Below are 24788 nucleotides of genomic sequence, written 5' to 3'. Positions count from 1 at the left end.
TTTTTCACCCAGAGGGTGATGGGGGTCTAGAACTAACAGCCTGAAAGGGTGGTAGAGGCAGAAACCCTCAACTCATTTAAAAAGTACTTGGATGTGCACTTGAAGTGCCATAACCTACAGGGCTACGGACCTGATGGAAAATGGGATTAAGCTGGATAGCTCTTTCTCGGCCGGCATGGACACGATGGGCCGAATGACCTCCTTCTGTGCCGTAACTATGATTTTAGGGGGAATAAAAGGGATATGGGGATCAGGCAGGAAAGTGGAGCTGAATTTGAAGATCAGCCATGATCTGATTGAATGGCGGAGCAGGCTCGAGGGGCCGTATGGCCTATTCCTGCTCCTATTTCTTATGTTCTTGAGACTTAAGGTGCCCTGCTTCTGTGTTGTATCATTCTATGATTCTAAGAAGCAAATGAATCACTACTTCTGAGGATCCACTGCTCTGCATGGGTCAATTTTTACACACTGATTAATCCATTTTTTTAAAAATAGAAGTTGTTTACATATTCAAGCTTAATTCAGATTGCTTGAAAAATTACACAGAAATTGTTTCAAGCACAATAGCTGATTTTATTTTTTTTAAAAACAAGCTAATAATGCACTTAGCAGGATTCCACCTCATTCCTTTCTTTCTCTGCCCCCCTGTCCCATCAAAGTTGTGTGGATGTGCTCTAGTATGAATATCTACTTAATTACAAAAAAAAAGTGATGTTTATATAGAAGTTGTAGAATGCAGATACCATGAGCTGCACGTCTATGTCTAGCTTCTCTCTGGTTTAGTATGACAAATGACATAAAATTCTTTTATTCCCAAACCACTGGTAGAATAGGAGGGGGCACGTAAAGTCTGGAACATATCTTGCAGATGAGGAAGCATGCAGCCTAGGGACTCAACCTCAGCCAAACAGACTGGGAGGCCAACAATTCAATTTTTTCTTCAATAGCAAGAACACTTCTACAGACCTGATCCTGGAGTAATTAAAGGTCCCTCCAACTCCAGTGTCTCATCTTCACCTTGGTCTTTTTCATCAGCCTTTCGCTTTTTCTTCTTTGTTGGATCTTTAGGTTTTCTCAGGAGCGAGAGTTCTTCAGGATGCCTTATATCTATTAGAATAGAAAAACAACATGGAAGATAATTGGGAATTGAGACATTCAAGGAACGTAAATCAGCAACATGAACAATGGTCACAAAAAAACCTTCTGAAAAATGAAGTTTGTAGAGCAAGATGTAGAAATCAGAGCCAAGAGTCACAAGAATATTATGCTGATGTAAGTCTGCATGTTATTTTTAAACATATTTAGAGTTTGGCATGCTGCTGAATGCTTCAAAACATGCCCAAGAGAGCAATAAAGTGGCAAAAGGAGCGATTAAAATCAGGGACGCGCAACAGGCAAGAATTGGAGGAGCACAGAGATCTCGGAAGGTTGTAGGGCTGGAGGAGTTACAGGGATAGAGAGGGGCAAGGCCATGGAGGGTTTTGAAAACAAGGATGAGAATTTTAAAATGTGCAAGTAGACAAAGCAATTAAAAAAAAGACTTTTGTGTTTTAAAGACTGGGGCATATAGTACAAGAGTAAAGAAAGAATGATGAATTTATACAAAACATTGGTTAGGTCACAGTTAGACCACTGCGCAGTTTTGGGTGCCTCATTAAAGCCATATGGAACATTTAGCATAGATTAATCACAATGATGCCACAGGTGGAAGACTTTGTTATGAGGAAAGACTTAAGACGTGGTACTATTTCCACTAAAGCAGAGAAAGCTAAGGGAGGTTTTTAAACTTATGAAATGTTTTGATAGCGAACAGAGAAATACCATTTCTGCTGGTTGACAGAGTATCACCAATCTAAAATAATCAAAAGTGAGGAAAGAAATTAGGAGAAATTTCTTGGAGCAGGGAATATTCTAACCACAGGAAGTGGATGAGGCAGAGAACACTGCATTTTATTTTAGGGAAAATTGGATAAATATTTGAAGCAGAGGAAGATACAGGGGTACAGGGAGAGCACAGGGCAGCAAGATTAATTTTGGGTTGATTGAACAAGAAGCTGGGCCAAATGGCCTCCTTCTGTGCTGTAAACGTCTATAGTTGTATTAGTGTATTGTAAAGACTCTGTATAACCTGTGTAGACTTGTATTCTAATGTTCTGTTGTATTGCAATGCTTTGTTTATATATCATTTTAAACTGCTTTTCCACATTGTCTATTTGTTGAAAGTGATGCCATCTCTCTGCTAATTTTATTCCATTTATTTTATATCTTCCATTGATTGGAAGCTTGTATCGCACATTTTTGACCAGTATTCAAAATCCGTGACACCCTGGTCCACTCTTCCATCACCCCCAACCCTTCCCACGGCACCTTCCTGTGCAAGCACAGGAGATGAAACACCTCCGCTCAGTCCGCAGGCGTGACCCTGACCTTCCAGTCATTTGCCATTTTAATTCTCCGTCCCACTCCTACCTCAGCCTCCTACTCTCCTCCAACGAAGCTCAAGGAACAGAACCTCATCTTACAATTAGGCAATTTACAACCATCCGGACTCAACATTGATTTCAATAACTTTAGATCATAACCACTACTCCCATTTTTTCAGACAACAGGTGCTGTTGCTGTTTACAGCTTCTCTAGACCCATCTTTTGTTTCTTTACTTGTCCCATTACCACCCTCCTTACCTTGCATCATCATCCCTCGTCATTTAATCACTCCTGTCCTCCACCCTATCCGAGACCTTCCCTTTTTTTCTTTCCTCCACAATTCCCCACCCCCATCCCTTTCCCCAGCTCTGTACTTGCTTAAAAATCTTTAACTTCTTCCAGTTCTGACGAAAGGTCATCGACCTGAAACATTGACTGTTTCTTTCTCCACAGATGCTGCCTGACTTGCTGAGTAAATCCAGCATTTTCTGTTTTTATTTCAAAATGTTAGTTGTCTATTAAATGTAATTTGCTATTTCTCTACACATCTGTGGCTCAACCGGTAGCACTCTCACCTGAGTCAGAAGGTCATGGGTTCAAGTCCCACTCCAGAGACTTGAGCCCAAAATCTAGGTTGACACTCCAATGCAGTACTGAGGAATGCTGCACTGTTGGAGGTGGTGCCTTTCAGATGAGACGTTAAACAGAGGCCCCGTCTGCCCTCTCAGGTAAAAGATCCCATGGCACTATTTCGAAGAAGAGCAGGGGAGTTATCCCCAGTATCCTGACCAATATTTATCCCTCAAGCAACATCACTTTTAAAAAAAGACAGGTTATCTGGTCATCATCAAATTGCTGTTTGTGGGAGCTCGCTGTGTGCAAATTGGCTGCCTGTTTCCCACATTACAACAGTGACTATACTTCAAAAAAAAACTTAATTGGCTGCAAAGCGCCTTGGGACTTCCTGAGGTTGTGAAACGTGCTATGTAAATGCAAGTCTTCCTTTTCTTTCTTTCTAACTGTGTAACTGAGCTAAATCCTTCTGCAAATCTGACAAGTATGCAATAATGTTCAGTACCTAGATTTGAAACAACAGATGCCAAGCAAGAACCTTCACTTGGTTTCCTATTTTATTTAAAACCTGCTTCTTATACAATCCTTTGTTCTGTTCTAGGTTCCCAGAGTTTTTAGTTCAATTAGAAATCTTCATATAGAAGATTTTGTGAAAAGCTTTGTAAAAGTCCAAATCAGCTATAAGTCATATGGAGCTCCGCTATGTAATTTTTCTGTAAAGTCTTCAAAAATGTCAAGGATTATAAACTGTGATTAGAGGCTTGGTCATAACCTCAACAGCATGAAACACTGTTGCTGAAAGGGATTAAAAATACCAAAATTAGCTCAGCGAGTAGCTGAGTCATCAGATCAGGAAGGTTGTAGGTCAAATCCCCACTCTACTGAGTTAGTAGACCTCAGCAAGAGTAGTGGGGAAAGGAAGGTAACTCAATTGGTCTCAGCATTCTTGGGCGTTGGAAAATCAGCAGTGCTCCATTCCCGTTTGCTATCCAGTGACCCCCATGAATATTACATGTGGGGATGTTGGGCAAAGACAGGACCAACAACAACTTGCATTTATATAACACCTTTAACATAGTAAAACGTCCAAAGGCGCTTCACAGGAGTGTTGTCAAACAAAATGTGACACCGAACCAGATAAGGAGATATTAGGACAAAAGCTTGGTCAAAGAGATAGGTTTTAGGAGTGACTTAAATGGCCTGGGCTCATCCAGTGCTCCCACCACAGTTGAATAGCCTGCCATAAATCCATCAGAGCTTACACATGAATGATAGATAGGTACTGATAACAGATAATGCAAGGTACTAAAAAGCACAACAGAGGATAGTGGAAATAAACTCACCTTCAGTAGCTGAAGGGAGAAACAAAATTGATCGAGGAAAAAACATGTAGTTATACAAGTGAAGATAGCTGATTTTTAAAAAAACTCACTAGGAACAAGTTCAATATGAAATGCTAAACAGCATTCCATTGGGTCATGAAGATTTAAATCATCTACTTCCTTCTAATCTTGTACTTCAGGAGGAGCTATTCTTGGTTTCATTCTTCCCCAGAAGATACCTCACTGCTATTTTGTTTAAAATTCACTTAACCTTGCCCCATATTAAAAGCAGGACTCGTCAGAGAAAAAGTGCTGTCACCTCCTAGTATGCTAATGGTAAGGATTTCAATCCTTCACATGAGCAATGATCTGCAAGTTGACCAGAAGTACTAGGCAATGCAATAAGATCTGCTTTTTGAAGGTTTTCTTAAAAGCATAAAGGTGGAAGTTAGAAGAACTTTTTCATGTAAAGGGTTATTAGAATATGCAATCATTAACATAAGTGGCCATCATAGCTGTCAGGAATCATGATTTAAAGGTGGTGACCAAGAAAGCAGCCTTACTCCTCCTACATTGCTGACAGCTTTCCTTTTATTACTAAGTGCATTGCTAGATTTAAAATATCTGCAGACTATAGCATGAACTACAGCAAGTACAGCATTAGAAATCGTGCAGTACTAACAAAGAACATATACCAGGTGCATTCCTTGGGCTTCCACCACCTCAGTGTGTGCAATTTACTGTTTATTTTCACTTACCGATCACGGGCTGCTTAGTAGTTGAAATTCTCAAAGCCGGCAGGGAATTTCCCAATGGCTGGTCCCACTGCATGCCATAACTTCACTGGAAGTGCAGCTAGCCACATTTCCAGCGAAGTCAGTGATGGGGCGGGATTAGCTACGAAGAAATTCTAGGTCACTTCTTGAAATGGGGGGGGGGGGGGGGGCGGGTGGAAAAGGCAGACAGAAATGAAATGACGGTGTGGGTGAGAATTGCACGGTCAGAGTACAGAGGCGACGCAGGCACAAAGTTCCGCGAGCCACAAATGCAAAGTTCTTCTCTCCTGGGTTGCTATGCAGTGACCGGGAGATCAATTCTTAGTTTTGGGAGACCCCTGGGATTGGCAAACCTGGATGTGGAGCTAGCACTAGCACAAATGGGCAAAATGACCTCCTACTGTGCCAAAAATTGACAGTTCCCAGACCTCTGCCTGGTCTGAGAGGCAGGTCAAAGCAGAGACAAAGGTCACAGGACTCATAAGATAAAGAGTCAATATGAGCATTTGTGGTTTCCAGTCCAGATCGACACCTCCCATTAATCCTTTTACATAGAAGGTATGGCACAGAAACAGGCCATTCGGCCCAAAAGGTCCATGCCAGTGTTTATGTTCCACACGAGCCTCCTCCGTCCCTACTTCATCTAACCCTATCAACATACCCTTCTATTCCTTTCTCCCTCATGTGTTTATCTAGCTTCCCCTTAAATGTATCTATTCTAGTCACCTCAACTTCTCCTTGTGGTAGTGAGTTCCACATTCTAACCACTCTCTCGGTAAAGAAGTTTCTCCAGAATTCCCTATTGGATTTATTAGTGACTATCTTATATTTTATGGCCCAAAGTTCTGGTCTCCCCTGCAAGTGGAAACATCTCTACGTCTACCCTTTCATTATCTTCAAGATCTCTATCAGGTCACCCCTCAGTCTTCTTTTCTAGAAAAGAGCCCCAGCCTGCTCAAGCTTTCCTGAAGGGTATAACCTCTCAGTTCTGGTATCATCCTAGTAAATATTTTTTGCACCTATATCCTGTTTATAATATGGAAACCAGAACTGTTCACAATACTCCAAGTGTGGTCTAACCAAGGTTCTATACAGGTTCAACATAACTTCTCTGCTTTTCAATTTATCCCGTCAGAAATGAACCCCCAGTGCTTAGTTTGCTTTTATCAGGGCCTTATTAACCTGTGTCGCTACATTGTGATGTGTATCTGTACCCCAAATCCCTCTGCTCCTCTACCCCATTTAGACGATTATCCAAGCAGTATGTGGCCCCTTTATTCTTCTTACCAAAATGTAATACCTCACACTTGTCCATATTGAAATTCATTTACCAACTGCATGCCCATTCTACAAGTTTAATAAGTAGTTTGTTGCTGTCCTCCTCAGTATTAACTATACCCCCCAACTTGGTGTTGTCCGCAAATTTTGAAATTGTACTTCCGATTCCAGAGTCCAAATTGTTTATGTAAATGGTGAACAACAGTGGTCCCAGCACCGATCCTTGTGGACTACCACTTGGAACCTTTTGCCAGTTTGAGTAAGTAACTTTAACCCCTACTCTCTGTTTTCTAGCCAGCTTGCTATCTATTCTGTTGCTTGTCCCCTGGCTCCACATGCTCTGACCTTAGCCTTGCATCTACTATGTGGCATCTTATCAAAGGCCTTTTGAAAATCCAAATATATTACATTTACTGCATTACCCTGGTCTTCCCTTTCTGCTACTTCTTCTCCATTCAGAACTTCAGTGCTAACAAGTGATGAACCATACTTTTTGTCCCATCCCCCACAATGGAACCAGAGCTCAGAATACCAGACATAATTTTTGAGGTGGAGAGAGGGAGAAAGAAAGAGGAGAATTCATGTGAAATTTATTCTTGTGCCAATGACAAATACTTCATTGACATTAAGATGAATGGTTATGTTTGCTGTTCCATTGGTTTAACTATGTATTTAAATTCTAGGAAGACATGTCGATATATAAAAAGGGAACCATCCCATTAGAACAGAGAAATCTACCTTCGACTTTCAAATGTGTGGCTGTACTTTATGGCTAAACCTAATAGATCCTATGTGCATTAAAATGATCCAGCTTTGGTAACAAATTTAATTCATAGTATTAAAGTAGCATGGAGTTATTTACTCCAATTTTAGTAAGAGTTAAACTCCTTGTAATTGACACCAGATTTGATCTCCCACAAAAGTTTAAAAAAACATTTAAATATGGTCAACATAAACCTCCTACTTTCTGCAGAGCATGAATGATATTTTTCCTCCTCCTCTCCTGAAAGTGGTCCCAGTTCAACAACAACAACTTGTATTTATATAGTGCCTTTAATGTAGCAAAAAGTCCCAAGGCGCTTCACAGGAGCGTTATCAAATAAAATTTGACAAAGTCACATAAGGAGATATTAGGACAGGTCAAAAAGGTAGGTTTTAAGGAGGATCTTAAAGGAGGAGAGAGAGGTGGAGAGGCAGAGATGTCTAGGGAGGAAATTCCAGAGCTGAGGGCCGAGGCAGCAGAAGGCACATAGAAATAGAAAATAGGAGCAGGAGCAGGCCATTCGGCCCTTCAAGCCTGCTCCGCCATTCAATATGATCATGGCTGATCCTCTATCTCAATACCATATTCCTGCTCCCTCCCCATACCCCTTGATGCCTTTTGTTTTGAGAAATCTATCTAGCTCCTTCTTAAATATATTCAGTGACTTGGCCTCCACAACCTTCTGTGGTAGAGAATTCCACAGGTTCACCACCCTCTGAGTGAAGAAATTTCTCCTCATCTCAGTCCTAAATGTCCTACCCCGTATCCTGAGACTATGACCCCTCGTTCTAGACCCCCCCCCCCCCCAGCCAGGGGAAACATCCTCCCTGCATCCAGTCTGTCTAGCCCTGTCAGAATTTTATACATTTCAAAGGACCCAATCTCTCCTCATACAACAGTCCTGCCATCCCAGGAATCAGCCTGGTGAACCTTCGCTGCACTCCCTCTATGGCAAGTATACCCATTTTAGGTAAGGAGCCCAAAACTGCACACAATACTCCAGGTGTGGTCTCACCAAGGCCCTGTATAACTGCAGTAAGACATCCTTGCTCTTGTGCTCAAATCTTCTTGCAATGAAGGCCAACATACCGTTTGCCTTCCTAACTGCTTGTTGCACCTGCATGTTTGCTTTCAGTGACTGGTGTACAGGGACACCCAGGTCCCTTTGTACATCAGCATTCCCCAATCGATCACCATTTAAATAATACTCTGCCTTTCTGATTTTCCTTCTGAAGTGGATAACTTCACATTTATCCACATTATACTGCATCTGCCATGTATTTGCCCACTCATTCAACTTGTCTAAATCGCCTTGAAGCCTCTTTGCATCCTCCTCACAACCCCACGTAGTTTTGTGTCATCAGCAAACTTGGAAATATTACATTTGGTTCCCTCATCCAAATCATTGATATATATTGTGAATAGCTGGGGCCCAAGCACTCATCCCACTAGTCTCTGCCTACCACCCCGAAAAAGACCCATTTATTCCTACTCTCTTTCCTGTCTATTAACCAATTTTCAATCCATGCCAGTATATTCCCCCCAATCCCACATGCTTTAATTTTGCACATTAACCTCTTATGCGGAACTTAATCAAAGGCCTTCTGAAAATCCAAATACACCAGATCCACTGGTTCTGCCTTATCTATTCTACCAGTTACATCCTCATTCAATCAGTTACATCCTGGCAACTAATGGTGGAGCGATTAAAATCGGGAATGTGCAAGAGGCCAGAATTGGAGGAGCGCAGAGATCGGAGGGTTCAAGGACTGGAGGAAGTTACAGAGGTAGGGAGGGGTGAGGCCATGGAGGGATTTGAAAACGACAATGAGAATTTTAAAATCGAGGCATTGTCGGACCAGGACCCAATGAAGGTCAGCGAACACAGGGGTGATAGGTGAACAGGACTTGGTGCAAGTTAGGATATGAGCAGCAAAGTTTTGGATGAGCTCAAGTTTATGGAGGGTGGAAGATGGGAGGCCGGCCAGCAAGCAATGGAAGTCAGGGTTTCAGCAGCAGATGAGCAGAGGCAGGGGTGGAGATGGGTAGGAAATAACTAAAAAAAAAAAAAAAATTTGTTCATGGGGTGTGGGCATCACTGGCGAGGCCAGCATTTATTGCCCATCACTAATTGCCCTCGAGAAGGTGGTGGTGAGTCGCCTTCTTGAACCACTGCAGTCCATGTGGTGAAGGTTCCCCCAGTGCTGTTAGGAAGAGAGTTCCAGGATTTTGACCCTGCGACAATGAAGGAACGGCAATATATTTCCAAGTCGGGATGGTGTGTGACTTGGAGGGGAATGTGCAGGTGGTGTTGTTCCCATGTGCCTGCTGCTCTTGTCCTTCTAGGTGGTAGAGGTCACGGGTTTGGGAGGTGCTGTCGAAGAAGCCTTGGCGAGTTGCTGCAGTGCATCCTGTGGATGGTGCACACTGCAGCCACAGTGCGCCGATGGTGAAGGGAGTGAATGTTTAGGGTGGTGGATGGGGTGCCAATCAAGCGGGCTGCTTTGTCCTGGATGGTGTCGAGCTTCTTGAGCATTGTTGGAGCTGCACTCATCCAGGCAAGTGGAGAGTATTCCATCACACTCCTGACTTGTGCCTTGTAGATGGTGGAAAGGCTTTGGGGAGTCAGGAGGTGAGTCAGTCGCCGCAGAATACACAGCCTCTGACCTGCTCTCGTAGCCACAGTATTTATGTGGCTGGTCCAGCTAAGTTTCTGGTCAATGGTGACCCCCAGGATGTTGATGGTGGGGGATTCGGCGATGGTAATGCTGTTGAATGTCAAGGGGAGGTGGTTGGGCTCTTGCTTGTTGGAGATGGTCATTGCCTGGCACGAATATTACTTGCCACTTATCAGCCCGAGCCTAGGTGTTGTCCAGGGCTTGCTGCATGCGGGCTCGGACTGCTTCATTATCTGAGGGGTTGCGAATGGAACTGAACACTGTGCAATCATCAGTGAACATCCCCATTTCTGGCCTTATGGTGGAAAGGAGGTCATTGATGAAGCAGGTGAAGATGGTTGGGCCTAGGACACTGCCCTGAGGAACTCTTGCAGCAATGTCCTGGGGCTGAGATGATTGGCCTCCAACAACCACTACCATCTTCCTTTGTGCTAGGTATGACTCCAGCCAATGGAGTGTTTTCCCCGATTCCCATTGACTTCAATTTTACTAGGGCTCCTTGGTGCCACACTCGGTCAAATGCTGCCTTGATGTCAAGGGCATTTGACATCACTCTCACCTCACTTCTGGAACTCAGTTCTTTTGTCCATCTTTGGACCAAGGCCGTAATGAGGTCTGGAGCCGAGTGGTCCTGGCGGAACCCAAACTGAGCATTGGTGAATAGGTTATTGGTGAGTAAGTGCCACTTGATAGCACTGTCGATGACACCTTCCATCACTTTGCTGATTGTAAACAATTTTACAACACCAAGTTATAGTCCAGCAATTTTATTTTAAATTCACAAGCTTTCGGAGGCTTCCCCCTTCCTCAGGTAAACATTTACCTGAGGAAGGGGGAAGCCTCCGAAAGCTTGTGAATTTAAAATAAAATTGCTGGACTATAACTTGGTGTTGTAAAATTGTTTACAATTGTCAACCCCAGTCCATCACCGGCATCTCCACATCATCACTTTGCTGATGACAGAGTAGACTGATGGGGCGGTAATTGGCCGGATTGGATTTGTCCTGCTTTTTGTGGACAGGACATACCTGGGCAATTTTCCACATTGTCAGGTAGATACCAGTGTTGTAGCTGTACTCGAACAGCTTGGTTAGAGGCGCAGCTAGTTCTGGAGCACAAGTCTTCAACACTACAGCCGAGATGTTGTCAGGGCCCATAGCCTTTGCTATATCCAGTGCACTCAGCCATTTCTTGATATCACATGGAGTGAGTCGAATTGGCTGAAGACTGGCTTCTGTGATGGTGGGGATATCGGGAGGAGGCCAAGATATATCATCCACTCAGTACTTCTGGCTGAAGATGGTGCAAACGCTTCAGCCTTGTCTTTTGCACTCACATGCTGGACTCTGCCATCATTGAGGATGGGGATGTTTGGAGCCTCCTCCTCCAGTTAGTTGTTTAATTGTCCACCACCATTTATGACTGGATGTGGCAGGACTGCAGAGCTTTGATCTGATCCGTTGGTTGTGGAATCACTTAGTTCTGTCTATAGCATGTTGCTTCCGCTCATCAGCATGCATGTAGTCCTGAGTTGTAGCTTCACCAGGTTGGCACCTTATTTTTAGGTACACCTGGTGCTGCTCCTGGCATGCCCTTCTACACTCCTCATTGATCCCCAGGCTTGTTGGTAATGGTAGAGTGAGGAATATGCTGGGCCATGAGGTTTCCAGATTGTGCTGGAATACAATTCTGCTGCTGCTGATGGCCCACAGCACCTCGTGGATGACCAGTTTTGAGCTGCTAGATCTGTTCTGAATCTATCCCATTTAGCACGGTGGTATTGCCACACAACACGTTGGATGGTATCCTCAGTGTGAAGTCGGGACTTCGTCTCCATGGCTGCGTTGTCCTGGATGGTGTCGAGATTCTTGAGCATTGTTGGAGCTGCACTCATCCAGTCAAGTGGAGAGTATTCCATCACACTCCTGTCTTGTGCCTTTATAGATGGTGGAAAGGCTTTGAGGAGTCAGGAGGTGAGTCACTCGCCGCAGAATACCCAGCCTCTGACCTCCTATTGTAGCCATAGTATTTGTGTGGCTGATCCAGTTAAGTTTCTAGTCAATGGTGACCCCCAGGATGTTGATGGTTGGGGATTCGGTGATGGTAATGTCATTGAATGTCAAGGGCAGGTGGTTGGACTCTCTTGTTGGAGATGGTCATTGCCTGGCACGAATGTTACTTGCCACTTATCAGCCCAAGCCTGGATGTTGTCCAGATCTTGCTGCATGCAGGCACAGACTGCTTTATTTACTGAGGGGTTGCGACTGGAACTGAACACTCTGCAATCATCAGCGAATGTGCAGGTCAGAGGCTGGGTATTCTGCAGCGAGTGACTCACCTCCTGACTCGCCAAAGCCTTTCCACCAACTACAAGGCACAAGTCAGGAGTGTGATGGAATACTCTCCACTTGCCTGGATGAGTGCAGCTCCAATAACACTCAAGAAGCTCGACACCATCCACCTCCCCAAACATTCACCACCAGCACACCGTAGCTGCAGTGTGTACCATCTACAGGATGCACTGCAGCAACTTGCCAAAGCTTCTTCGACAGCACCTCCCAAACCCACGACCTCTACCACCTAGAAGGACAAGGGCAGCAGGTACATGGGAACAACACCACCTGCATGTTCCCCTCCAAGTCGCACAACATCCCGACTTGGAAATATATCGCCGTTCCTCCATCACCGCTGGGTCAAAATCCTGGAACTCTCTTCCCAACAGCACAGTGGGAGTACCTGCATCACACAGACTGCAGTGGTTCAAGAAGGCGACTCACCACCACCTTCTCAAGGGCAATTAGGGATGGGCAATAAATGCTGGCCTCGTCAGTGATGCCCACATCCCATGAACGAATAAAAAAAAAACTTGAAGGCAGTGATGGATAAAAGCTCAGATTATTCTTTTCAATTTGAAACAGCAGCAGGAATTCTCAAGGATTAAAATAGTTAAGTTTTGAAAAAAGAGTGTCTAAACAAATTCTGCAGATTGAACCTGCTCATTTTAGGACATCACAAAGTTTGACCTCTTGTGCAACATCTACTTTGCTCAACCAACTACTTATGGAATCAGATGGACATCCTTTCAGTTTTACCTGGTTAGCTGCTATAAACAGGAGCAGAATCAAAGAAGTTTAAATCAATTGGTTTCATTTGTCACAACAACAATTAATTTACTGAATCGGAACAAAAATTCTGATTGTTCTTGTTCAAACTAAATTTTTGAAAATTGGAGCTGCTGTCTCAACAGGTGCTGATCGACTCCAAACAGTCCAAACTGACCCCAAATGTTCAGAGTCACTTTCCAAATCCAATTTTGGTAAATATTTAGATATGATATGAGCTAAATGTAACTGCTAGGTTTCTAGTGTAACTTTAACTTCAGTTTTTGTTGATACGAGGTGAAATATTGATCTTTGCAATGCAAATATTGATATTAACTTTACCGTTTGTTATTTTTTTCTACTGTTTTTGAAAAGGTGCCACTAAACCCAACAGGCGCTATAAACACTGGTACTCACTAAATGTCTTGGAGATATCAGAGACTGCTTTGAAGACTCTGTCCGAGAAGTTGACCTTCACCTTCACAGTCTTCATATTGGGCAGCTGGAGGCGAAGTACTTTATGCTGAGGTGTGAACATCAGTTTGGCATCAGCTTGCACACCATATTTATCCAAGGTCCAGTGGGTTTTCAAGAGCCACGTTTTTTTCTTCTCCCACCACAAAGCATGGTCTGACCAGTCTTTCTTCACATCTGCAAGAAAAATAATTTGTTAGTAAGAAAAAAAATGATTTATAAAAAGTTATTGTGTGCTGGCGTGTGTGCGTGTGCGGGGGGAAGTGCAATAAAAATAAATGGTTTTCTGCAACATCTGTTTGAAGCAATTCTCCCTCCTAATCTGTATACCAACTTTGATGGGGCATTTAACTTATTGCATTACCTTGAGCAGGGAAGGAGGTAGCAAGGACGTAAAAGAACAGCTTTGGAGACACCAACATCTACCTGAAGGTGTATTTACCATGCATTTGGAAGCAGCCTTCCAGTGGCAAATGTAAAATTCTACCTCTGAAGGAACCAGGCAACCGCCATCTTTTCTAGCCACTGTTAGTCACTCAACCATTGAGGGATTTGATGGTCAGAAAATTAAAAAATCAGAAACTGCAACATAAACAGCAGAGTATGCAGTTTTTTTTTGCTCCAAATGCTAAGGAATCCAGCTATAGGTTATATTATAGCATAGGTTTTCAAATTGGGGTCTCCAACTTTTAGGAAGTCCAAATGGGAATCACATTTATGCATTTGTTGACTTAGTAGCCCATTATTTATGTAGTGTAAAAGAAAATCATTTGAGAGATTGATCAGTGCTAACACTGTCTTTCAGAAGTTAGGACACGGGTCCCCAGGAGTGGGTCAATATTTGCAGGGGAGTTCCTCCAAACAAAAAAGTTTGAAATCAAGTTTTTCCAGAATTTACAAACACAGCATTAAGTTAGTCGTGCATATGATCATATTCACATTAGGGATATGAATCAGTACAGTTCAATGCTTTCAAACAGTTTTGCTTGCTTCTGGAATTTCATTTATGTCCAAACACAGATTTTTCCACATTTTTGTGCTCTCAGCAGTCAACAGGGTCAGAGAAAACACACCTGGTCAGTGGTTCTTGAGCAAGAAATGTACTTATTTCTCACTTCCAATTCCAAAGCTCCTCAATGAGCAGTTCCCCTCCTGCCTCACCACACATTTTCACTCAAAACTTGTATATGCATACAGATTCTGTCCATCTAAACTACTTTCTATTGTCATAGAATGTGACTCTTATGTCAACGTTTAAAATTGAAGCTGCCTATGTAAACAGTGGCTGTAATGCTGTAGTTACAGGCTCGTCACCAGGTGGCACTGCATGCCAATTTTCAATGTTGAGGTTTCCCAATTCTGTCACCATCTTATTGTTCTGCTGGAAGGCAAGTCATTACAGCAATTATCTTTATGTGTATTTTTAAATGTTAAAAGTATTTTTAAACTTTTTAAATTAAAAAAAATTGTTTTGAGTATTTGGCTCCTTCTAGGCGTTCTGCTCTTGTTTTCAGACACCCACTGGCCTCTTTTACCATGACCTGCCTTCCTCGCCCCACCCCATAGTGCTCAGTTAGGCTGGGATGTACTTCCTGTATTTTAATTACTTTTAAAAGAACTATAGTAGCATTTAAAAACTATATCAAGTTTTAAGAAGTATTCAGAGAAACGGCTACTTGACTGTTCCGAAGTACCAAGATAAATCCAAAGTAGTAAATTCTCTGGAGCTTTTAAATTGTATAGGCCATCGAATACAAACATTTTCCAAAAAAAAATGTAAGACTCAGTCAACTTTCACAAGAAAGTTTCCTCTCAACACCTGTGTAACAGATGGGACTATGCATATTAAATACCATTTTACTGCATACACATTACCTGATAAACACAACATGGTCTCATTTCCATAGTTGTAACAAAGTCATTAACCCTTTATTCAGACAGCAACTATGCAACAAATTAAGTTTCTCTAACATTCCTCACATACAGAAAACTTTAGAGCAGAGGGGAGAAAAAAAAATGAATGCTGAGCAAGATGGTAAAAGCAAGAAAGGATTTAAGGAATGTTGCTCAAAACCAAGTCAAACAGAAGGGGTTTTAGAAGGCTTTTGAAAGCAAGGAAGGAGGTAGCAAGGCAGGAGTGATTCGAAAGGCAGAAGTGTGAAGCCTAAAGGAACAACGGTCAATAGTGGAAGAGAGTAAGCAGAAGGATAGCACTGAAGAAGGAATTCAAAAATTGAGAAGGATGTTTCAGGGTACGCTTCTAGCGATTGATACATGATGCACATATAAAGAAATCAAGCCCAAAAGTTTAGATGCATTTAGACTATTAAAACCATTGGAAAATTGCCACAGAAAGCAACTGAAATGAGGGGAAGCAGTGTCAGATTTGAACAACCACCCCTGTCATTTGTGCATAAGACATCCATGGTATACACTTTGCTTTTGCCCAATTTAAAACCCCAATTCATATTTGTGGTCTTGTGGCCTGGGACAACATTCTTCTCAAGATTGTATTACACCTTAGGTAGCACGATATATCTTTATACAGCAAATCTACTGAAGGTTTTCCATACAAACTTAGATAGCATCAATTCAAGCTGTAGGAGAGAGAAAAAAAATGCAAATGTAGTGCTTGGTTTCCACCACTAGATCCTGCTTGCACACAATATAATAATCACAACCATATACAAATTTTCTATTGGTTTAGGCAAGTTCAGAACAGTCAAAACCATGGTAATTCAAGAGAATTTTTGGTGATCAAAGACCACAAGACATTAAGAACTAGGAATTGGTTCATGCCAGCCTGCTGGTGCGATATGGGCACATGGAATGATTCCGGCACTGGAATGGGTAGGTCCACGGCAGACCTGATATTGGGCCTCAAGTCTCATTTAGAATGATGCTGGCGAGCTGCAAATGCCTGATGGCCATCCCCAGGCAGCTCGCGGGCAAAGCGGAATTAAATTTCGGGCCATTAAATCACTGACAACAACCCTCACGTAGATCCTGGGAGAGGGGGCCGGCAACAGTCTTCAACATTGCAGTGGAGCTGGGAGGAGCACTCCTGCACCTCCCAGCTCCATATTCAGGTAAGTTTTTTTAAACTTACTTTTTTGTGGCAGCCTACAACGGTCCCTTTAAGGACTACGGTTTTCTGAACACAGCCAGCCTGGTGCCAGCAGTATTCAGGACAGCCGAATTTTGGGTAGGAGGCCTCAATCAGGCGTTGGGGCTCCTATTTATACGTCTCCTTTTCTGCCTTCATCAATATGGTGGCCAATGCATTTCTGGCATGCAATGAGCGAGCGCGCGTGTGCCTTAACTGCCATATTGGATGCTTAGGTGCCCATTTTGGGCATGAAAAACGGGCACGGCGCCATTGAATTTCTAGGCCCATATGTGCAAATTCTACTGCTATTCCCAAAATAGACAGGCATTGATGTACCATACTGGAACACAGCCATCCAAATGGTGGTTAATAAAAGGACCACGTCTGAATTCCAAGGTTTTGAGTGTACAGATTTCAGCTGGAATTATTCTGCTCACTAAGCACCAAGTTATACTTGACCTTTTTCTTCAAAAACATGCCTGAAAAACATCTTTCTGGGTTTAAATTGGTGACACCTTGCCTTCCTTGAAATGGGACAGTTATTTTGCAGCAACTGTTATTTGCTCTGATCTGCATAGGCAGTTATGGATTTAGATTTTATTTTTCTGAAAGAGATTGCAGTCATTTCATTTACTGCTACTTGTACAGGGAAAAAGATAAGTCTCCAAACTTTAACATTCTGGCAGGTTGTTTCTAAAGAAATAAACAAAAAGTTACAATCTACTCACTCTATTGCATCTCATTTTATAACCGCTAGCCAGACAAGGTCAGTTTAATTGAACCATAACTTATCAAATTAATGCTTTGTACTTCAAATTAAAGTTACAGAGACACCATCTCCTTCCACAATAATCACACAAATGTCATCCATCTTTTCAACTGCTAATCGTCTCTGCTCTAACGAGAGAGCATAAGAGACGTTTTGATAGAGTAAATAAGGAGAAACAGTTTCCAGCGGCAAAAGGGTCAGTAACCTGAGGATACAGATTTAGGGTGATCGTCAAAAGAACCAGAGGCAACATGAGGAATTATTTTTTTAAAAATGCAGAGAGTTGTTTTGATCTGGAATGCACTGCCTGAAAGAGCGATGGAAGCAAATTCAATAGTAACTTTCAAAAAGGAATTGGCTAAATACTTGAAGGGAAAAAAAAGTTACGAGGCTATGGAGAGAAGAGCTGGGGAGTTGGACTAATTGGATAGCTCTTTCAAAGAGATGGTACAGGCACGATGAGCCAAATGGCCTCCTTCTGTGCTGTATCATTCTAAGATTCTATGAAAAGGTCTTCCACAGCAAGAATTCAGGCAGCAAAAATAAACTAGTACAGTTGGTGCAAGGCCAAATTCAAAAATCAGAGATTATAATCATCTGCATTAGATTCAAGGACTTGGCCTGAAACATGTACTAGAAACCCAGCACAACGCATACCACCAAGCTGCTTTTATTGTATTTCATTAATGTCAAAGTGACTTATACAAAGCCCTACCCTAAAGAACAACTGTTCAAGATTAAATTTGTATTAAACCACACAAACAGTAAGGTAGTCCAACCATGTCTTTGTTCGGTTTCTGTAAACGTGGTGTGTCTTCTTAAAAAGAAAAATCAAAAGCAATTTAGTTTAGCAATCTACCAACATCAACAGTGGTTAAATAGTGAAGAGAGTATGTATAGTCTCAACTTGAATGAAGAATAGCTTCCATTCTCTTAAAAACTTTGAAGAGAACTTACACTTACCATTTATACTATTCGAAAATATTGTGATATCTGGCAAATAGTATCTTTTTGAATCTGATAGAGGTAAATGTACATACTGTAGTGTGGACACTTTAATACATTCCAGAAACAGAACAGCACAGAGCACAAGACCTATAAGTATGTATGAGGGAGGAGAGGGGTCCAATCTACAATACATACTGCTAAAATGCCCATTTAAAAATACAAGTTCACTTGGTCTCTTTTATTCACTCACACACAGAACTTAAAATTTTAATAGCACAGGATGTGGTCATTCAGTCCATTGTGCTTATATAAGCTTTATGAAAAAGAGTTATTCACTTAGTCCCAATCCCCACTTTTTTTTCCCCAAATATTTGTTCACTTATTCTTAGAAGAAATTATAGATTCTGCTCCCACCATTATTTTTGACAGAACATGAAATGCCCCATTAACCTCCTGTATATAAGAATTCTCTCTACCCTTTGCTTTTGTCAACAATCTCAACCTCTAGTCACTGATCACCAGTAAAAAATGTTTCCCTATTTACCTCATCAAAACCCAACAAGTAACATTGCATCATAAATTCTTCAGCAGGGCCTTTGAACTGAACTGTAAGCTATTCAAACTGCCAGTAGTAATTTGACAAAATGCAATGGTGGAGTGCGCCTGTGGGAAAGGGGGGAGGGAAGAGAGAAAGAACATGGCTTTGTATCCAAGAATTGCCCCACATAGCAAGTTCCTTCACCACTGCTGGGGAAGTACTGAGTGAATGCTAAGTCTCCTTCAGCACAAGAAAATGGGAACTTGAAAGATGAAGTCACTGCCCAGGCTGTTCTTCAGCACATTCCAGCAGCTCAATGGCAGTACAAAATAGCACAGGGGCTTGGGAGTAGTTCACCACTTGCCATTACTCTGCCCAGCCCCAACCTTTTAATAAAGCTGGAAGAGCTCCTCAATGGTTGAGTAAATGTGTGTTGTGGTACGGAGCCATAAAGAGCAGAAAGGTCCCAGCTTTGATTCCTAGATAATGCCATTTGACTGATCTCAGCAGGGACAGTATGGCTACCACAGGCTCAGGAGAGGAAAATGTTTCTAAAATGGAAAGTGAACAGACCTTCGGCTTTCCACTGAGAGGGATTTGGAAAAGTTGCTTTAATATCTGAACAAATGTTTAGAATCGGGTCCAATTTTGCAGCTACTATAAAGAAATGTAATTATTAGTAAGAAGATTCTGAACTTGATGCTGGTCAAGTAGTAACGTGCTAGTGGGTTTCAGTTCTATTCAACACTGGGTTATAAAGTGATTGTTTCAATCATCTGACTTCACCAAATTTGAGTTTGTTCAACCAAGAAAATGTATTAGTTACCATTACTGCCAGAGAGAGATTTGCTCTGAGATGAGCTTCTTTCAAATTTATATAAAATCTTGAATGAGGCAATGTAATTACATAGAATTATACACAGAGATTACAACACAAACAGGACATTTGGCCTAACTAGTACAGGCTGGTATTTATCCTCCAGATGACCAGTAGCCCTAATTCCATGTGCCTGTCCTGCTCCATTTCCTTTAATCCCTTTTTCTTTAGACACAATTCTTAAATCTTGATACGCTTCGGTCACTAACTCCATAAGTGCAGTCCACAGTCCTACAACCCTCAGTGTTTCTCCTGCTCTCTGTCTTAAATCTCTAAATCTTATGTTATCTATGTCCTCTCAAATCACTGGAAAGAGTCTGTTTCTAACTACTCTGTCCCATCCTTCATAATTTTAAACACTCTACAAATCAAAATCCTTCCCCTCCCATACTTCATAGGGCCTCCACTATGTCTTTCCCCATTTCCCTCAGGATTTTTGGATGTGTCAGTCATATCTTGGCATTTCAGCCTCCTTTAGCTTAACTTCTCCAATACTTTCCTTTTATTATAACATTGCTCATCTTGCTTTTCACCAATTCAGGATTTACCTCTTCTCATTATCCTTTTCTTTTGTAAACGTTTATGTAAAGCACTTGTTAAGTATCCCTGCCAATTTCTGATTCATCTACTGACTCACTATCCTCTCAGGGCTCCCACCTCACATTTAATATTTCTCTTTTACTAATATTTAGAATCCTTTACTGTTCACATTCATATTTTAAGATTCATTGCTCATATCCCCTCCTTCCTTTCCTAACCCTCTCATAACTCATTTCCTTACTTTCTTGTATTTTCCCTTATTTTTAAAATCACACCTATAATGCCCTCTTTAGTTTGTTCCTAACATCTATTTATCAATGGCATCCCGAAACTTGGAAGTAGTTTCCTTCCTTAAAAGGGTTATTATTTATTCTGCACTTTTGCAATCTCTTTTTAAAAAAATGCCATTGTTGACACACAGTGCTGTGTGCCAATTTTTCTTCCCACCTCCCCTTTCTAAAATCTGCCCTATTCAAATCTGGTGTCCTTATTTTTGTATTATTACTCTTTCTACTTAGACCTTAAATCTCATCATAATATGGTCGCTACTCACCCATATTTACCTGATCTAATTCATTACTCAAAACTAGATCTAGCAACACCTCTCCCCTTGTAGCCCCATGAACAGACAGCTTGAGGAAGGTGCCCTTTACACATTTTAGAAATTACAATTCCCTTTTCTTTGATCACTCCTTGTCCCTGTTTTTGTTTTTAAGTTTTAGCTATGTCAATGAGGAATTCCACATTTCTGAAAATGACTGAGTTATAGAACTGTGGACTTAAGTATTTATTAAATTTCTTCACTTAAGGTCCTGGAATGTGGAAGTTTTTTTGTACTTGTTTACCATAAAAAAAATCCATCATGTGGTTATAAAAAGGATCACAGGCTCTGGTCTCCTTACAACCGGAGTTGCATCAGGACGATATTAAAATAACGGCAATTAGAAAGCGGTGAAAACTATTTTCTCAAATTATACTACACATGGCTAGGATGTTGATGGACAGTATTTGAGAGAGACAGAATTTACCTTCACTGTGCTTTCTTCTGTGTAGTAATATGGGTAGGTTGTTTCACAACAGTATATGCACTCTGGAAAGAGGCACACTGGTTTTTGTGTACAGCATGAAATGAGATCTAGTGGTTAAAACATCCTAAAGAGTTGAATTCTGACTGGATCGCTTTGGCAGATAAGGCAAAGGAGAATCCAAAGAGCTTCTACAAATACATAAAGGGCAAAAGAGTAACTAGGGAGAGAGTAGGGCCTCTTAAGGATCAACAAGATCATCTATGTGCGGAACCACAAGAGATGGGTGAGATCCTAAATGAATATTTCACATCGGTATTTACGGTTGAGAAAGGCATGGATGTTAGGGAACTTGGGGAAATAAATAGTGATGTCTTGAGGAGTGTACATATTACAGAGAGGGAGGTGCTGGAAGTCTTAACGCGCATCAAGGTAGATAAATCTCCGGGACCTGATGAAATGTATCCCAGGACGTTATGGGAGGTTAGGGAGGAAATTGCGGGTCCCCTAGCAGAGATATTTGAATCATCGACAGCTACAGGTGAGGTGCCTGAAGATTGGAGGGTAGCAAATGTTGTGCCTTTGTTTAAGAAGGGCGGCAGGGAAAAGCCTGGGAACTACAGACCGGTGAGCCTGACATCTGTAGTGGGTAAGTTGTTAGAGGGTATCCTGAGAGACAGGATCTACGGGCATTTGGAGAGGCAGGGACTGATTAGGAACAGTCAGCATGGTTTTGAGAGAGGAAAATCATGTCTCACGAATTTGATTGAGTTTTTTGAAGGGGTAACCAAGAAGATAGATGAGGGCTGTGCAGTAGACATGGTCTACATGGACTTTAGCAAAGCCTTTGACAAGGTACCGCATGGTAGGTTGTTACATAAGGTTAAATCTCACGGGATCCAAGGTGAGGTAGCCAATTGGATACAAAATTGGATTGACGACAGAAGACAGAGGGTGGTTGTAGAGAGTTGTTTTTCAAACTGGAGGCCTGTGACCAGCGGTGTGCCTCAGGGATCGGTGCTGGGTCCGCTGTTATTTGTTATTTATATTAATGATTTGGATGAGAATTTAGGAGGCATGGTTAGTAAGTTTGCAGATGACACCAAGATTGGTGGCATTGTGGACAGTGAAGAAGGTTATCTAGAATTGCAACGGGATCTTGATAAATTGGGCCAGTGGGCCGATGAATGGCAGATGGAGTTTAATTTAGATAAATGTGAGGTGACGCATTTTGGTAGATCGAATCGGGCCAGGACCTACTCCGTTAATGGTAGGGCGTTGGGGAGAGTTATAGAACAAAGAGATCTAGGAGTACAGGTTCATAGCTCCTTGAAAGTGGAGTCACAGGTGGATAGGGTGGTGAAGAAGGCATTCGGCATGCTTGGTTTCATTGGTTAGAACATTGAATACAGGGGTTGGGATGTCTTGTTGAAGTTGTACAAGACATTAGTAAGGCCACACTTGGAATACTGTGTACAGTTCTGGTCATCCTATTATAGAAAGTATATTATTAAACTAGAAAGAGTGCAGAAAAGATTTACTAGGATGCTACCGGGACTTGATGGTTTGACTTATAGGGAGAGGTTGGATAGACAGACTTTTTTCCCTGGAGAGTAGGAGGTTTAGGGGTGATCTTATAGAAGTCTATAAAATAATGAGGGGCATAGATAAGGTAGATAGTCAAAATCTTTTCCCAAAGGTAGGGGAGTCTATAACGAGGGGGCATAGATTTAAGGTGAGTGGGGAGAGATACAAAAGGGTCCAGAGAGGCAGTTTTTTCACTCAAAGGGTGGCGAGTGTCTGGAACGAGCTGCCAGAGGCAGTAGTAGAGGCGGGTACAATTTTGTCTTTTAAAAAGCATTTGGACAGTTACATGGGTAAGATGGGTATAGAGGGATATGGGCCAAGTGCAGGCAATTGGGACTAGCTTAGTGGTATAAACTGGGTGACATGGACATGTTGGGCCGAAGGGCCTGTTTCCATGTTGTAAACTTCTATGATTCTATATGGTACATGGTTCCACAAATGAATGATGTCCTTTATTTAAAAAGTTTTAAAAAAAAATAAATCCTAAAGTCTCACCAAATTTTCAACAATGCGGTTGGTTAGATACAGTACAAAGTCAATGCAAAATGCAAAACACTGTGGAAGGTCCATGGAAGGTTTCTGATCAGGTTCCTCACTTATGGAGGTTGACTGGGACACTATAGGCAAGGGAAAAAATTGTCACAGCACTGTAGATCAACAACGGAGTGTTTCTTTTAAAAAAAATTTGTATCCAGACAGAAAAATGGACATGATACTATACAAAACGGGTTTCACCCAGATCCCAGCAATTTAATTTTACAAAATTGTATGAAATGTCCATGGTTTTTGGAGTAAATTTAGTGCATGACCGTGTACTGAGCCATTCGGATCAAGAACACAGATTTAGTTCCTAGCTGGGACTGAGCTAGACAATTTCAGCCAGGATATTAATGAAGATGCTACAACTGGCCTTAAAAGTTTTCTATTCCTAATTACCACCCACTACTAAAAATGCATGTATATAGTAGGCAGATGAAGCAGGATCATGTTCGGCTGTGCTGATGGGATATTCAACCATGGAAATTAAAATTCACTGGAGTTTAAAAACAGGAAAAAAAAGAACACTATTGCAGATGTCAAACCCTTCATTCCCAAAGCCTTCTGACTCCGAGGCAAGAATACTATCCATCAATACTTAAAGCAAGCTTAAATTGTACTTGCTTTAAGTTCAAATCCTACTCAAGGACTTGAGCTCATATTCTAGGATGCAGTGCTGCATTGTTAGAGATGCCATTCTTGAGACAAAATGTTAAACAAAAAGGTCCCATCTGTTCAGATAGATAATAAACAAACATCGGAAGAGTAAGAAGTGCTCCTGATGTCCTGGCCAAGATTCCTTCCTCAACCACCACCAAAATAGATTAAATGGTCATTCATCTCAATGCTGTTTGTGGGATCTTTTTGTGCACAAATCAACTGCTGTCTTCCTACTAAATAATAGTGACTACACTTTAAAAGTAATTTGAGTGAAGCACTTTGAATATGTTCCTCGGAGATGTCATAAGACGATATGTAAATCTAAGTTTAAAAAAAAAATCTATTGTTACAAAATACCAGATCTAAGAAGATATCAAACAGGTCTGAAATCCAAAACAAACACCAATCCAAAATAAAATGCACTGCATCTGTATCCATCGGAATTCACCTTTCGCTGATGCAATACGTTTCTTGCGTAAACAGGTAGACGGTTCATTACTTGTTACATCTATGAAGCTAAAGTAACATTACTATACAATATATACAACTTTACCAACAGACTGTATCAAATGCACACTCCTGCAACTATTGTTTAAGATGTACAACTGCATCATGACTTATGTAAATCAATGCTCAGTTCTGAAAAAAAAGGTGGTTCTGTGCAGGAACCACAAGTCCATGATGACATTTGGACACAATTCTTCACACCAATGTGTCCAGCCAACCCACGAAGGATAAAGTGGACACAAACAACTGACAGCACACAAGAGTACACCGAATAAAATGCAAAGAATATAAACCAATGAAAA

General features: G+C 41.6%; 1 protein-coding gene and 1 long non-coding RNA gene across 9 annotated transcripts in view; one reads left to right on the top strand and one right to left on the bottom strand.

Annotated features, from left to right (window-relative positions):
* Nucleotides 1–24788, bottom strand: part of fermt2 (FERM domain containing kindlin 2) — a 140432-nt gene that overhangs the window by 91986 nt on the left and 23658 nt on the right. For all 8 annotated transcript variants that reach the window (XM_067991608.1, XM_067991607.1, XM_067991609.1 and 5 more), the window contains 2 exons: nt 13333–13566; nt 967–1107 (listed from right to left, as the gene is read on the bottom strand). In XM_067991608.1, the coding sequence (XP_067847709.1) occupies nt 967–1107; nt 13333–13566 (375 nt within the window). The remainder of the gene's footprint in view (nt 1–966; nt 1108–13332; nt 13567–24788) is intronic.
* LOC137326478 (uncharacterized) lies at nt 898–14031 on the top strand. Its single transcript, XR_010964201.1, has 3 exons — nt 898–1272; nt 6545–6632; nt 13763–14031. It is a non-coding gene; the product is annotated as an uncharacterized lncRNA (long non-coding RNA).

Source organism: Heptranchias perlo, chromosome 10 (genome assembly GCF_035084215.1).
Source record: "Heptranchias perlo isolate sHepPer1 chromosome 10, sHepPer1.hap1, whole genome shotgun sequence".
Classification (NCBI taxonomy): Eukaryota; Metazoa; Chordata; class Chondrichthyes; order Hexanchiformes; family Hexanchidae; genus Heptranchias; species Heptranchias perlo.
The sequence above is the reverse complement of the archived record's forward strand: the minus strand, read 5'-3'. Positions and strand labels throughout refer to the sequence as shown.